Below are 17,014 nucleotides of genomic sequence, written 5' to 3'. Positions count from 1 at the left end.
CGTGCTTGTTTTAGCCCCCTTCAAGAGGAAACTGTCTTTTGCCCATTTGCTAGACCCAGCACTATATATCTCTTTGTGCGATATTTTATCAATTTTTGGAATCCAATGATAAAATGGACATGTGTTGATGTTTGAGAGTCAAATCAAAAGTTGATAGTATTGATGCATGGTCTGGAATGGTATTGATGCATGGCAAATTCCTTCCTCAGTTAACACACACTGGCCGATTGTGTAACATTTTTTTATAGGATACTTATACAATGTTCTTTGAGCAAACAATGAATGTAGTGATGCTTTATACATATAAGAGCCGGTCGGGTAGCCTTATGGTTAAAACGTTCACACACCACGCCGAGGACGCCAGTTCGATTGCTGACATTGTTACAACGTGTGAAGCCCATATCTGGGGTCTCCAACTGTGATATTGTTGGAATATTGCTAAAAACGGTGTAAAACCAAACTCACTCACTCACTTACATATAATGAATATTTGATGCCTTGTCATCGGGAACAACGATGACAGCTGGCTGGGACAGAATAGGTTTATTCCTGTTTCCTTTGTTTCAGTTTCACACTGAATGTCAAGTATTGAATGTCTAAAGGGCACATTGGAGACTCCCCTTTATAACCGACGGGTATGCATCAAAGTAATTGAGAGATAGTTACCGCCTGGAGATGTGCTGATAAAGAGCCTGTATTTGAGGTGTCCACTCTGCCCCTGGAGGAACTTGTTGGCCCAGCTGATGCAGATGCTGGTGTTGGAGGACTGATAGTCTATGTCTTTACTGTCTCCTATTTCCTTGTGCTCTTTTACCTGTGGAAAATATTCTAGATATACCATATTATCAATAACATGTGCATGCACGTCACCTCACCTCAATTGAAATTAATATTGTCTTATGTTTTATGAGATCCACATTTTTAAAATAAGTATTACCGCATTTCCAATCTTGTCTGTCGTGGTAGGCCCGTTGGTGTCAACGAGAACGCCATCTGACTTGAAGATGCTGTACGTGTTGTCGTCGTACCAAGCCCGAACAAAGACGCTGTAGCTGAGTCCTGATGTCAATACCTTCCCTGTACCAATTACAGTGAAACTTATTTGATGACATCAGAAATCTGTATTTTCCAGAATAATTGTAAAACAATCATGGTGGGAGCAGTGAATGACTTTCTCTATAGTGGTGATTTTAGAATTCAATTGTTGAATGTCGTATTGTCAATGATATCCAGTGTAGTTTCTCATTTCGGAGGCTCATCACAAATCTGCGCTACTTAGTACGCTCACACACTTTTGATACAAATCATCTAATGTTAACCTATCAGCTTACTGGTTGTTTCGGATCAGAGAACATCAATGACATGGTTGATGGTTCTTTGTCCCATTAATTCACAATGTCAGTGAGCGTAAAAGAAGTCTGGAATAGACAAATCTTACTTGATGATAAATGAACGTGGTATATTTCAAACTATAAATTTGGTGAGTATTGACAGTGGTCTGGTTGTGAATTATTCCACTGTTGTTCGGGAGCATGGGTGGCCCAGTCGTCTCAGGCGCCGCGATTCGCTGTGAATAGTTGCGTCCCTTGAGCACGCACGAAACCTATGATTTTAGGTTCAAATCCCGGGTCGCCCCGATTATGTTTCTAGGTTTGTCAGCACTATTCCAGTGCTCGTGGGTTTTTTCCGATGTGGTAAACGTCTGAGACCTGCATCACTTCGAGCTTTCCTCCAAAATTAAGCTGACACGCCGTGATATAACTGGAATAGTGTTAAAAGCGTTGTAAAACCCAACTCACTCACTCCACTGTTCCCTTTACGCTATAAGTGAGTGTAACATTGTGTACTGAATAAGTACAAACAGTACAAAACCGGATCATATGTATGTACAAACTCGTTATGTCGAACCCAAACATGTACCACCTGCTCATGACATCATTTGTTCGAAATAGTGAGACAGTGAAGAATTCTGGAATTGAACGACATTGTAAAAATACCACTGTACCGTTTGTGAGTGGCACGACTGCAAACTGTGTGACTCCAGCATCAAACCAAACTCTCTCGATAGCTCCGTTGAATACTCCTTTGGGAGAGTCCTGATTACTCCTGCCCACACTGTAATCGTACCTGTGGGTAAAAACATAACGTGACATCGAATGATAACCCTGAGCTCCTAGTTTGTTACTTTGGTCTTCGTGGATTTTTACCTTACAGGAAGGAGTCCTTGGTTGGTTGTCACCGCCCACGTAGCAGAAAGGAAGGTGTCAGATGGAGAGAAATCGCAGTCTTTATTGTCATCATCAGTGATTCCAACACCGTCCACATTCCTCAGATCCAGCATATCCATCAGCGTTACAACCGCGTGTTTGCCACCTGCATGTAGGAACATTTGATGCAAAGATGTAAATAGGAAACAGGCGAGACAGTCATATTGGTCTTTCTTGTTCAGGTGGGTTAATTAGTGGAAAGTAGTTGGCTTTTTGACCATTTTTGAACGATATCAAATCATCGACAGACCAGAAGCTGAAGTGAAACTTCTTACCTAAATGTCTTACCATCAAATTTTACATTGGTGTTATCAATTTTAGGAAGACTCTATTTATTACAACTTGGAAAAGTTGGCAGATTTATTTTAGATGATGAATTGAATCTCACCCGATTGTCTTTTGATATCAAATATATCAAAACAAGTAGATAAGAGTTTCCAACTCTGTTAAACATTTATGCACGAGATATGGGATATTTGATATCCAAAGACACTCGGTGGGATTACCTATATCTCAACCTGAACAATATGTAACTATTACATCGTTAGATTAGAGGGACATTCACAGTGCAGTAGCTTCCAGAAATGCACAATTTCAGTGCACTGCCGGTATTATACCATTGGTACATGTATACTTTACAGGTGCTACAATTATTACCTACAGATATTTATCAGATGATAACATTATACATCTGCTCCATACTTAAAATGGTAGACTGATACCACAGGTTGGTATATACATAAACCAATAGGATACAATATTGCCAAACACATTTCAAGTTTGTCATCCTTCAAGCAAAGACATGTATTTGTCGTCTGATGATAATATACCATTCTTCAACACTGTACACCCTTGACTGGTGCCACACTTCTTGTCTTGTACAGCACAGACACAGTGTCCCTCACAGCTGTAGGAGCCGCATCGTCTCACCAACTCCAGCTTCCCTCCCCCGCCCAGAACCAGCTCAGAGTGGAGGGGACTGCTCCTCAGACCAACCTGGACATCAAAATTAATGTAGAGGACACAGCTAGAAACCTGATCTTTTTGATTGAGCTCATAAATTTGAACTGTCATATCAATCAATGTAAACGTAGATAGAACGGCTACTTACACTGTTGACTGCCCATATTGTCACAAATACAGACGTTCTTGATGACATATCTTTGGTATTAGCAGTGATTAACTGGACCACGCCCTCGTCCTCCTTATCGGGGCCGGTAGTGTTGTGACTGAAGGTCAGGGGGTTCTTGGTCTGACATAGAAACGAACACGGCTACATCATGCTTATGACATTCATGTACATTGACAACAGTATAATATATATAACTGTAGGAATTTGTCTTCATGTAAAGGTAAACCCACCAATAAAAAGTCAGCGGTAAAAGGTTTAGATCCGACTGTGACTCTGTAATGATCTATACCAGAATGAAGATCTGCAAAACCTAGCCAGGCGAGACAAAGACTTGTTGGTGTCCATGTCATATAATTGGAGTGATGCCTTGTTAGTCGTGCGGCGTGGTTCGTCTCCACCGCCAGGGCACCTGTCAAAACACACAAAATTTGTAACTTTTTTTATCAATGCTGAGACGAGGACCGATATTATGTCTTCAATGTCAATAATCAGTTTCATTAATAGTTTTGAAGACGTATATTCTGGAGGCAAAGAGACACACAATGAAACACTTGTTTAGGTTTCTACAGTTTAATATCTTTCACAGTCACATGTCTGCTTTCAGTTCTCTGAGAAATGACACACTTTACTTATGCTGCAATGACGCAATTTATCACTAGTCACATGATCTAGATAGAGATTGATTCCGTATAATACGAGTGATATGCTTGTACCTGTTGTAGGTATTGACCCATCCAGCAGGATTTCTCCAGTGTCAGATGTAGAACAGAGGCCTGCCATATTGCAAGAAGATACCTTGATCCGATATCGACTACCATCATGGAGGTTAATTTGGGAATAGGTAAACTCCCTCAGCAACCCAGGGAGCTAAAATATCATTGAAAGACTGTTTGTTAAATACATAAGATGACATTTATACCACTACAGTGTTACATATATATACATAGTGTAGATAAGATAGATATATAGAGGTTATCACGCGAGTGTTTTGGGATGGTAAATATCCTGCATTAGGAATAAATATTGTAGTGTTAATTCCTAATAGAGGATATTTACCATCCCCAAACACACAAGCGTGATAACCTGTTTATCATATAATTTCATTCTTTAATTCTGTGCTTCAAAATCCCTTTCCCTCTCTCACAAACATTACCGAAACATTGTGAGTTTTCCTGGAATGCGCGCATTTATTACGTCACAGGGTAAGTGATGTGTCAGTCGGACAGTGACAGTAGCCAATATAGTTCCAACTGAAATCTATTTCTTATACAGTAGCGAAGCAACACATACGCAAAACAACAACTGTTTTTAAGTGCCTTTTGAGGCAATCCATCAGTCTGCCCTTTGTCAAAGGGAAGCTACTCTAACCCTAGTCTATGAGACGTCACAGTCACGGTCATACGTTGTTGACAGTCGGTCTGTCCTGTCATAACGCTAAGAAGTGTAGTCAGATGTACACACAGTGACAAAACGAAACAAGGTAACAATTCAAACATCCAAATCCAACTATTTTAATTGGTGGAAAAGGTTTCAAGCCACAGAGGTCTACAAGAACAGCCATGGCTACTGATACCACTGGGCTAGGCCCCGTGACCTCGCAAAATTGTTGCCAAAACTTATAAAATGCCTTAGCTACGTCACAGTTAGACACTGATTTTCAGTATTTTAGACTGTTCTTTTGATAATGATAACAATTATCCCTGTAGTTACACCAGATTCCCGATGGTTAATTCTGACTCGATCGCTGAATGACGAGGGCAACGCCATGTTTGTTTATAAATAGTGAAAGTAGTCCCTACTTGACCTTTGATGTTTGCATCTCCGCATATGACCACAACGGATATCGTTTTTATCCATTGGGTTTTTCCTGCCGAGAAACCTACCCATTATATGATAAAAGAAAATACTGGGTGACCACATGATACAAGCAATGCTCTGAGTGGATAAGTGTTATTTAATATACACACTCGTATATAAGCATGACTCTCACCGCCATAAGGGAGGCATCAAACTCCCCGAACTGATGAGAGGAGATAGATATGTACTGTCTCTCTATGAAAGACTCCTCGTCCTTCACCTCCCAGCTGACCCTCACAGTAGACCGACTTATCAGCGTCATTGCAACCAAGGATCCCTGTCCCCCCTCAATGCCTGGGATCTTCACCACCTCAGGCGCGCTCTCATCAATTATGAAGCCATTCGATGTAGACTCTGAGAATAATCCTGGCATAGGAAATTATGAAACCTGCTTCATTATCAATAAAAAATATGCTGAATATATTTTGTCAAAGACAAAGATATTGTTACCTCACAAAACACAATGAGAATTGGTGAAGAAAAGTACTGCCTTGGACATTATATGATAATAATGTGGGTACTTATATTGTGCCTACCTCCATACACTCGGTGTATGCTCAAAGTCCTACCATTGTTACCCCATTCATTGGATCAGTGCGCACTCGATTTTCATTCTGAGAAGTATACAACACAAGCTGCCTTGTCAGGCGCTAGAAGTTTAACTGCCACCTGTCCCATCCAATCGGGTACCCAGTTTTACTGCTGGGTGAACAGAGGCACTTTCCTAAGGAGACACCACATGTGCTACACGTGCTTCAGTGTAGGGCATGTGCAGAACCGAAGTCCTAGAAACTCTCTGGATTCATACTGCTGCCCATCCAACTGCTTCCCCAGACCAACATTGCTCCACTTTATATTTAATGGAAAGATCAGTGGTCCAAATAGATAGAACAGTGTCTGGTTAAAAACAGCCTTGGACTGGCATTCCATATCTGAAGAAGGATACACAGGAAGTACTGTAAGGTTGTTGGAGGATTTGCAAGAGGTCGCAAACATCATTCCTTTTCATCCTACACATGTTCGATCGGTGATGGGTTGAGGGACCTTGCAGGTCATGATGAAACATTAACATTGCTGCACAACCTTGCAGGATGTGGTCTGTCGTTAATATGCTATAGTTGCACTCCATAGACATTCTGTTGTAATACGGTAAAACGGCCGTGTACAAAATGAAATATAATTTCCGGTGAACCTATAAGTGACATATGCCGTCATGATGCGAGGTACTGGATTGAAGCATGCCTCTGTCATATTCACTTGCATTGTGTTGGCTGTCACTGTGACATCTCATCAAAGTGTTCAAGATTTTTTTCTCTGAATTCCTACGAAGTGGCATTGAAATGGAATTGTATACTTGGCCTCTTACAAAAAACATTTCAAGCAGTTTCTCCATATCATCCATTAAAGATATTTGTTTGGTTGTATGAAGTTTCATAAACATTTCCCTCATTCAAATCGGAAAGGTTTGTAAGTGGAAAAACTATCTAAGCGTATCTAAGGTAATGTCGACTAATACATGTCTTATGTATGTCGTTGTTATGCCATTACAAACAATAGTGTGATTTAATACAAGATTTATATTTTTGGACATGGTACATTAGCCGGTTATGTGTTTGAACTCATTTACAAAAAATAATAATCGATATAGTTGTAAGAATATGAACAAATCTCTTTTTAAAATACATGTAATGGAATGGACATTCTGTGGTTTCATTCCCCACCCTTTCATTGACATACATACACATAATAACACTGCTAAGCTGTTGCTGAATTTCTCCATACCTGCTCTATCGTAGACCCTCACTGTACAAAACATCTCACGACCAGTTGGCATCGTTGTTGTATTTGTTAATGTGAGGAAAGCAACCTCTGCTAGGGCAGCATATCGGGGTGTGAGAATGTCATCACCTCCAGGTGTTGTCCCAAGCCGCCATTCATAGAAGTCCAGACCAGATTGTGTGTCCTGGAACCCATGCCACTTGCAGCCCAGGAACGTTCTAGTGCATGATAACAAGACATTTTTGTTTTTTTGTTTCGTAGGCGTTTTGTAGGTTTTTCGATGCAATAAACAGTACATCCAGATAGATCACGGCGGCCTGTAAATGATTTATTCTAGACCAGGAAAAATATGAGACTACTGATCACTCTCATACCGATGTAATTTGGTGCCACTTGTCTAAAAGACAAGTTTCAGTTGGAACTACATCACTCTTTGTCACTGCCTGAGCTTGTAATTGACCGTGTGACATAATTAACAATAATGCACGCATTACAGGAAACCTAAAAATGTTTAGGTTCTGTGAGTGAGAGAATTCCAAAATAACACCATATTGTAATAGGCGCCCTCTAAAGCCCGAAAAAGGCGCCCAGTGACAGTAGAAGTGTAAAAATAGTTGACAAAAGGTCTGATGTTTTACTGCGGTGCTTTGCATTGTGTTCTCTTCTCCCTGTGCAGTATTCTTTTGTCTTTATGCACTAGGAGGCACCTGACAGGGTTTCTAATTCTAATTATAGATAAAGCACAAAGAGTGAAGTTTGAGTTAAAGTTTATTTAGCAAAAAACAACATCAACAGGGGGGAAATCCTTCCCCACTTAACTATAACCTACGTAATTTCCCCCCTTCCCTACCCACATAAATCAATTCAACCTTCGTCCTTAAACTTGTTCTTTTAACCTCCCCTCCAACGAAAGTAAAACGTCTCCAAAACAAACCTATTTCATTTCTACTCTATTTTTCCCCACCCAAACCTCCTAATCTGACATCCCAACGAAATTCAAACGGTATATAAAAATAATAAATGGTCCTGATTCAGGTTGCGGGAGCCGACTGTACCTTACCAGACTCTGGTGAGCGACGACTGACAGCTCCGTTCACAGAGTAGGCTTATAAAGCCAACATGCGGGCCATGTGACCAGGAAAACGAACACAACCAATGAACACGCTCCTTAGATCTCGGCTCTCCCAATCATGGCTTCCGCCTAGCCAAGCATGCAAGGAGCGTGGCATCGTCACGTCTTCGCAGCCACAACTCCCGCGTGGGCATAACCTGCTATAGCTACAAACAGGACTACAAAGATAGGTACTAAGTCAGACGTTCGACTCCCCTTAAACTAACCCAGTCACTAAGTTCCTACATATATCTATTTACCAACAATAATCCCCAGTCGACCACAATATGGAGTTACCACGCTTTTGTGTTTAAGGACTGTAAATATCATGTATTATCCGAAATTCAGCAAAGACTATATATATATTCTTCATACAGTATATTTACCACCCAAAAACAAACAAGCGAGTTAACCTCATTATCATACAGTGTCATTCTTTTGATGATGACTTACGATGTTATGTATAGTCATAAACTATAGAGGTGGATGCCAGGCAACTGAATAAAACAGTCATATAATTGTACTTATTTGAAATTACAGTTGTGCTCGCGTACCTGATACAGTTAAATAAACATGTTACCTGGATGCCTGGTACTGGGAGTCTCGGTCGAGTGTGCCGTCTATGACGCTGCCAGGGACAGGAGGACTTTGATCCAGGATGACACCATCAGATGTTGCACTGCTGCACAGTCCCGCCTTGTTGCATGCTGTCACTGTCACGTGATACTTGATACCCTCTGCGAACACGGCGAGATGTTGCAGATGGAACTCTGCATCTGGAATTGTATTAATGTGTAACATTGCTGCACCTGTTTCAATAAACATTCATAAATAAATTTGAAACTTTTTTATACAGTGCAGCAACAGTTCATTCCACACCTTCTCTTGTTCCCGCTTCATATTCTGCCATTGTGTCCTCACAGCTTGAACAAGTTCCAACCTTGATACGGTAGTGAGCTATACTGGAATGCGGGTCGCAGAAGCCTTCCCAGTGCGCCCCGATGTCCCCTATACGTGTCACATAATCACGGTCCATCCTCACCGCTGTTGCAAGTGGGCGTGTTCCATCAAACACGTGGCCTAAAGTCGGGGGAGTTGTGTCCACAAGCAAAGCGCGAGATATAGCCACGGTGGAAAGTCCAGCTCCGTTGAAGGCCTATTAGGGATATTTTCTTATTCAATGTGATATTACAGGCAATGGTATAATGTTATTAAAAGCATGAGAATTCACTTATACAACATAGTTGGAAATGTAACACTAGAGAAAATATATATATATATATATATATTTATATCGAATATGAGTAAGATGGCTTTGTAAGTTGAGTTATTGACATTATTGAGGCTTCTGGCCTGGCACACAACACTGCTCTTCTGAGCAAATTGTGGTGCCTCAGACAACCTGGTCACCTGCGACATCACCCCCCAAAACACAAAGTGTCATCACTGACTTTATGTGATCCATTCATATACTGCTTTGTCAACAAGACAGTATACTCATGTCATGGAAAGAGTACAGTTCTATCAATAAAGTTATTAATACACAATATTTGGTACTACACTTTACGAGGAAATAATAAAAATAGTGTGCACATACACTGTAAACTAAAGGATGTTGTATTGATGTGAATCATATTTGTATGCTCTAGCTTAATAGGAATGTTTACTTTAATTGTTAGATAAATGGAGTGGCCGTCATTTAATTTTGATGAAAGATCAAAGATGTGACAGGTTCCTTCCGATATCAGCTGCTGAATATGATCCCCTCGTCCAGGCCTCGACCCGAGTGACAGTTCATACAGCTCGACGCCGCTGTGAGGGTCAATGAAGACACCCTCCCAGCTGCAACATGATATACCAAGTATGGTAAGTATACTTATTGATACACGAATAAAGATGAGTTGACATCTTATGTTTTGTTCATGTACTAATTACGCATATAACGTCAAGTATATTAATATGGCTTAATATACTAATGTCCAAAAGAAACTTTAATGTTTAATATTTTTTTAATAAAATAAAAATGTTTCATGATATGTTACCTAAACATGTCCCTACTGCCAATCCAAACGTATTCGGTGGATAAAGGCGATTTCGATTCTTAATTTGGGGAATAAATATGAATTTGTCAGACATGAGGTTTGGTGATGTAACACGAAATGCACGTGAAAACTGTCTGTATAAAACGGCTTAGCGAACACAGTCCCAAAGAGCACACAAAATTTTGCCCCCTTTTCATGTATAGAGAGAGAGAGGGCCATCGGAATGTCTCAACAAGGTCCCCCCAGCACCGAACATTGCCAGAAGACTCCGCTGTTCCCGTGTTTTTGGCAGCAATTTCACGCAACGTTTACGACAGACTGGTCGGACATGGGTCAGGCCTTGATGCGGTCGACCACCTGTGACTACGCCCGCTGAAGACCGTCACATCCGGGCTACGTATATAAGAAAGCGGTTCACCACAACGACGTGAACGGCAGCATCGGCACTAGGACACCAGGTCAGTCGACGGACTGTTTACCAACGATTAAGGACATATGTTTTGTTTGTTTGTTTGTTGTTTAACGCCACACTCAGCAATATGCCAGGTATATGACGGCGGTCTGTAAATAATCGAGTCTGGACTAGACAATCCATATCCACACTAGGAACACATGTGGGACCACCTTTGCATACATTGGAGAAAACAAATCCTAATACCAACCACCGTTGAAAGCAGGGAATAGCGCCTCACTTCATCTGATTTCTAACGTCATCAATGCGTCGACGTGTTGTGGCGTGTATTAATGCCGAAGGTGGACACACACGTTATTAATTAAACATAAGACATGCTTTTTAAGCTTTTTCTAACAGCTGTCGTAATTGGAAATGTTTTATCCCATGTGTGTTTGTCTCTCAGTCAGACCAGAAGTTTTTTATTGAAAACACGAAATTGTCTGTACCGGATGGTCAATATTTACTCTAATGAGAGAGTGAGAGAGTGAGTTTATTTCAATTTAGAGGCCACCGTCCCATTATACAATATGGATACAGTGGATTACAACAATAGCAGGCGCCAGTGATATATATAGTGAAACAATTTAATTATTGCATACATTTTAAAAACTGTTGTGGTTTCTTAAAAGCAAGAAAAATATATATTTAGCTTATTATTAATAACATGTTCATTTTGGCAAGACATAAGAGTGCAAAATGTATGAAATGAAGGTTGTAAATGGTAATACTTAGGTATAAGACTATTTCTCAGATCTGAGAAAAATTGACATTCAATGCGGAAATGATACTCAGTTTCAATTACACGGACTACACAAAATGGACATATCTAGAAAGGCCAATTTTTTTACCTTCTTCAAGCATTAGGTTCTGGCTAGAACAACGGAAAGAACTAAGAGCAAATTGATATACTCTAACAAGTATTGATGTTAAATGTGGGTTTCGAGAATTGAGGACGTCAAATCATTCTTCAACTTCATCATTTATTCTTATTCTTAGTTTCATATTCTAACAGATTCTTGTTCTAGTTGAAGGGTGCCGTTGCCACGAAATATTAAGGTAGCCATGTCGGCTTGATTGACTGCAAAATAATGCAGAAGCGTCTATGTATATATTAATATTTAGACGCAAATATGAAAACAAGCGGTCACTTTAATAATGTCTTACTTCTCGGTTACTGAATTTTTGTATTTAATTGCATGATTACCGTTTTATAACCTCTACAGTTCCCCGCTCACAGCACAGTCTCTTGCACATAGCGATACCAACAACAACAAAAAAGTTACTTCCCTTTACAACTTAAATGAAGACCATTTAAATATAAAATTTACCCAAACCATTGATCAGAATCCAACATTAAATATCTTTCTAATGCATTGCATGGTTCAATTTGTGAATACGTTGTAAGTTTGGAAAAGGTTTTTAATTTACTTAACCAAGTTTGCTGATCTATATCTATACATCTTTGCTTAAAACAAACAATGAACCCATTTACATTTGGAACATCTTGATTACACCAGACAGAACCAAAACCATATGATGATAATAATTGTTTTACACGAAAAGCCCAACTTTCAATACCTTTATCCGCCAAGGACACTTGATAATCATAAACATGTTTCAACATAGGATTATCAATCTAGTCCAATATTTATAATTTTCATATATTGGTTTACTTTAAGTGAATAACGACCTATCTCCCACTCTTGCAACAATATTAGGTGTACTCCGTCTTAAATGTAAAAGCTGTTTACAGAAATTATCATGGAATGTATTAATATCAGGTGAAGGATGAAACCCCAATACTAATACACCATTGCTTATCTTGTTGCAAAATCTACAATGTCATTAATAAAGAATGAAAATATAAATGGTGACAACTGGCAACTCCAAATGATCAGTCAAAGAAATTAGTAAATCCAGAATTCAGAGATACGCATGATTTCACATGTTCATACATATTTCTAAGTAATCTAAAAACAGAACCTTTATTATTACCAGTCCAAAGTTTGAACATCAGGGCATTATATGACAAAGAGTCAAAGGCTGCTTTTAAATTAATAAAGTCACGGTATAGTCTACCTTTATATTATCTTAGATATTTATCAATAAAAGTTTGAAGTATAAATATATTATCCACAGTTTGAAACCCCTTTCTAAAAGCAGCTTGTTCAGGGATAATAACATTTCCATCAGTTGCCCAATTGGTGATTTTTGTAATTTTATAAAAGATTTTACCAGATATTTCTAAAAGAGTAAAAGGGTCTGTAATTACTAGGGTCATTTACATTACCCTTTTTATGCAAAGGAAGAATGACACCTGAAGTCCACTCCTCTGGATAAGTACCAGTCAATAAGATTTTATTAAACAAGGATAACAGCATTTCCAAACACATGGGAAGGGCATATTTAAAAAAATCAATGGGTACACCACTAAACCCTGGGGCTTATCTTTTTGGCATATCATTAACAGCCTTAAATATTTCATCTAATGGTATTCTACTATCTAACCCATTGTCATTTACAGTAGAATTAATCAACTTTTCACTAATAGATTCTACAAAATGTTCAACATCTGTATAAAACTGTTTCTCACATACAGCAAAATTAGTGCCTTGGAACAAATAATTGAAATGCAATGACCAAGAATCGGTTGAAATTGAATTACTATTAAAGGACCTTTTTAAAAAAAAATATTCTTAGACCTGTTAGTTTACACATATCAATTAGGGAACGTCCACGCTAATTGATGCTCTTGTCTTGAGAAACTCGTGGAAGTTTGATATCCTCATTATATCCCACATCTTCATCAGTTGGTAAATATATTGTATCGTCATCAACAATGTAGTCACAAAACGACCCATCACCTGTCCGTGTATTTAAATCGCCCCGAACAATGATGTCACAATCCTGATATGCCGTTTTAAACTTTGCAAAGTCAGCTATTAGTAATATCAAATAATGATTCGTCTGCATGCTTACTCTCGATCCTTCAGGTGAATAGTAAACAGTTGCATGGTAAACATTTCTATGATCTGGAATGTCAATTTTAACCAAATTATATTACAAGAGTCACTTTTAAGGAAAGTACAAAAGTTTACAACAGATTTCTTTATGTAAACCTGGATTCCAGCAGAGTTTCTAATAGCACCGTGTGTTTTAGCACGTATAAAACCTGTATAGTCCTGAATGTCCACACGGTCATTATTATATCATGTTTCCACAAATCATATTTGTTGATAAAATCAATAAAGTCGGGTTTCTGTAAATGCTTTCTCAAACCTTCAATGTTCTATGAAATACATTTGACGAAAGGGATAATATTTACGTTGTTAGGACCTTGGCCACACCTTTATTCTTTAGCTTTATGTGTTTTTGAGAAAGTTTTTACGAGCTTAGTTGTGTTGGATTCATCGTCCCATGTATACATTTTGTTGTCAACAATCAGTCCATCAGATATCAACACAGAGAAACTTCCATTTTCACGAGCTTCATGAAGTCTTTCAGTTTGGCCCCAGATTCTCTCACTTGCTTCATGGAATCCTCTGCAACCCCAGTCTTAGTTCCCTCAAGTTTTCCTGTTGATTTCAGCACTGCAGACTTGGACTTCACAAGAATGGGTTTTGCGCCTAGTGATTTACTCGGTAGTCTCTTCACACTATCAATCCCGACGTCATCGTCTACTTTCATCGTCCTTTCAATGATGTCAGTAATCTTTTCTTACATATCCGACGGATTTCTTCAGAAGTCTCACTTACGTTGAAAAACAGCTGGTTGTTCCTCCGACTGCTTGCTTCGAGAAAATCAATGCTTTCTGTAACAGTTTTCTGTATCTGTTCACTGTCGTCTGCTGGTGGAGATAATTCACGTTCCATTTTCCCTATTGTCGTAGACAGCTAACTGAAATTCTCATTCATTTCCCATTCCAATTTCACGTATTTCTTTCAAAAGTTCGTTAAGACTCAACTCGCCATCAAGAGTCAAGTGTCTTTTAGGAGGTCCTGTTTTTTTCGCGACATCGTTGCTTATGATAAGCAACGGAAAAAAAACACAGCTCGTAGCCCGGTCCTCGAGCCGGCCGGAACGTGTATCACGTGCTTAAACATGGCGGCCTTCCTCGCTCTGTTCAGCATGAACGAAACGAAGGTTGACTGGAAACAGCCGATTCTGGATCTATAAAGTTCATAATCGCATCCCATCCTGTTTACTGGCTTGAAATATGATAAGGGTTAGAATATGTTGATTTATGTTGATACTTGCGATTTAAACTTTGTATTTTACCAGTTTCAAAGGAGTTCATGTGTTGCACGTCTGACCCGGCACTCGCTAGGTCGCGTCCCCAATATTTACTCAAATGAACTTTATACATATTAATTTTTTACATGCGTTTGTCGTTATTTGGTAACTCTTCAAACAAAAGTTTCTTTTGGACATTAGGTCATATTATATTACGTTTTGCACATGTGTATGACTAGATATATACGGGTCGCTGATCACTGAGCTAGAGTTTTTGATTAATGCTAAATATGGTTATCTCTATATACTTGTAACCTGGATATTTGTTTCTTACCACAGCGATACACTAGGACGTGTGATGTATCTGTCATCCATTTGTATGTTCCTGCCTGTGTTCACAGGAGGGGAAGAGTCTATGATGAACGCAGTTGATGTGACCTGGGTGGTGAAGTTCACAAAGTCTTTGGCTGTAAAGAACCCCTCCAACATGTTAAGTTGCTTCATTAGGGAGAGAGATAGAGAGAATAATGTTTATTATAGTGTCACATGTTATATACACTTCAGACTAAAACATGTACACAAACATTAAAATATAAAATCCGACCAGATATGGCCTACGAGACAGTAGACATAAAAGCAAATGTATAACGTCATGATCTGGATAAGGTAAATTAAGACATATACTAACACAATGTTTAGAGTTACGCACGCACGCACGCACGCACACGCACACATACGCCAAAATAATTATAAAGTCATACACAAACACGTAGACAACCACACACACACCACCACCACACACCACACCACACACACAGACACACGCACACACAAACTCACGCACACACACACCATACGAACATTATACCCCATCCCACCCCCACACACACCATACGTACATTATACCGCCCCCCCCCCACACACACACACACCATTTGTACATTATACGCCCCCCATCCCCCCCACACACACCATACGTACATTATACGCCCCCCACCCCACTCACACACACACCATTTGTACATTATACGCCCCCCCCCCCCCCCACCCCACACACCATACGTACATTATACGCCCCCCACCCCACTCACACACATACCATACGCACATTATATGCCACACACACACACACATCATACGTACATTATACGCCTCCCCCCTCCCCCCCCCCCTACACACACTCACGCACATACACACCATACGTACAGTATACGCCCCACACACACGCACGTACGCACGCACACAAACACACACACACACCCCACACATAGAAGTTCATTTATTCTCACCGACACTTAACATAAACATTACAAGTATAATATTGATCACAAGCAGAAATTCTATACATCTTTTCGCGAGCATAATAACACACATGGGAGCACCATACTGCATAATAGGCTGAACCAAGGATTCATACAATTTAGTATAAATTGCATGAGTAAAACCACCAGCATCAAAATATTTTGTACATAAAACACTAAAAGGTCGACTTGCCGATTTAGCCAGTTCATTAATTGTGAACTTAAAGTCTATGTGTTCGTTGAGCCACAAACCAAGCTATTTATAATTGTTACTATACTTCAAAAGAGTTTCTCCAATTGAAAAGTTGGTTGTGGAGCAATTTGTATTGGTCGGCCTAAAATGAACAATCTTGTATTTTGCGGGATTAACTGCAAGTCTCCATTTTAGACAACATGCTTGGGAGAACTATTATTCGAAAAATACATGTCTTGAATCATATTATTGTAGTAGGTGTTATTTCTGCAGCTTGTAAATATGTAATTATTTTTAGCGTAGATAAGGCATCATGTCTTTTCTATTTCAGCTTGTTCATTCCACAGAGGGTTGTGTCATTTCCTGGTTTCCTGTCTACAATTAGTTGTGTCCTTATCAGTATTTGCTTCTGATAAGCTTCTACTGGGTGAAAGGTCAATGGTCCAATCTATTTTACTTCCAAGGGTGTTTTGTTCTATTGTTTGCTTGTCATTAGGTTTACCTGTTGTTAGCCAATTAGTATACCTTTCAATTCAAATCCCTTTCTCACCTGCCATTGCTAATCTTATGCTGCACACACACCTTCACTGCACAGCAAGTCATAATGGATTGAACATCAAGTAATCAAGGTTAGTAATCATAATT

General features: G+C 39.4%; 1 protein-coding gene across 1 annotated transcript in view; it reads right to left on the bottom strand.

Annotated features, from left to right (window-relative positions):
* Nucleotides 1-17,014, bottom strand: part of LOC139443883 (uncharacterized) — a gene marked incomplete at its 3' end in the record, with an annotated part of 77,630 nt that overhangs the window by 21,231 nt on the left and 39,385 nt on the right. Inside the window, exons 34-47 of the mRNA XM_071224772.1 lie at nt 15,210-15,342; nt 9,814-9,988; nt 9,026-9,302; nt 8,727-8,922; nt 7,039-7,253; nt 5,390-5,622; nt 4,113-4,266; nt 3,630-3,808; nt 3,379-3,513; nt 3,098-3,263; nt 2,208-2,373; nt 2,006-2,127; nt 938-1,077; nt 667-814 (exon numbers count right to left, since the gene is read on the bottom strand). Coding sequence (XP_071080873.1) covers nt 667-814; nt 938-1,077; nt 2,006-2,127; nt 2,208-2,373; nt 3,098-3,263; nt 3,379-3,513; nt 3,630-3,808; nt 4,113-4,266; nt 5,390-5,622; nt 7,039-7,253; nt 8,727-8,922; nt 9,026-9,302; nt 9,814-9,988; nt 15,210-15,342 — 2,439 coding nt within the window. The remainder of the gene's footprint in view (nt 1-666; nt 815-937; nt 1,078-2,005; nt 2,128-2,207; nt 2,374-3,097; nt 3,264-3,378; nt 3,514-3,629; nt 3,809-4,112; nt 4,267-5,389; nt 5,623-7,038; nt 7,254-8,726; nt 8,923-9,025; nt 9,303-9,813; nt 9,989-15,209; nt 15,343-17,014) is intronic.

Source organism: Haliotis cracherodii, unplaced genomic scaffold (genome assembly GCF_022045235.1).
Source record: "Haliotis cracherodii isolate W230 unplaced genomic scaffold, xgHalCrac1.p SCAF_5, whole genome shotgun sequence".
Classification (NCBI taxonomy): Eukaryota; Metazoa; Mollusca; class Gastropoda; order Lepetellida; family Haliotidae; genus Haliotis; species Haliotis cracherodii.
Note: the sequence above shows the minus strand (reverse complement) of the source record. Positions and strands in the feature narration are given on the sequence as shown.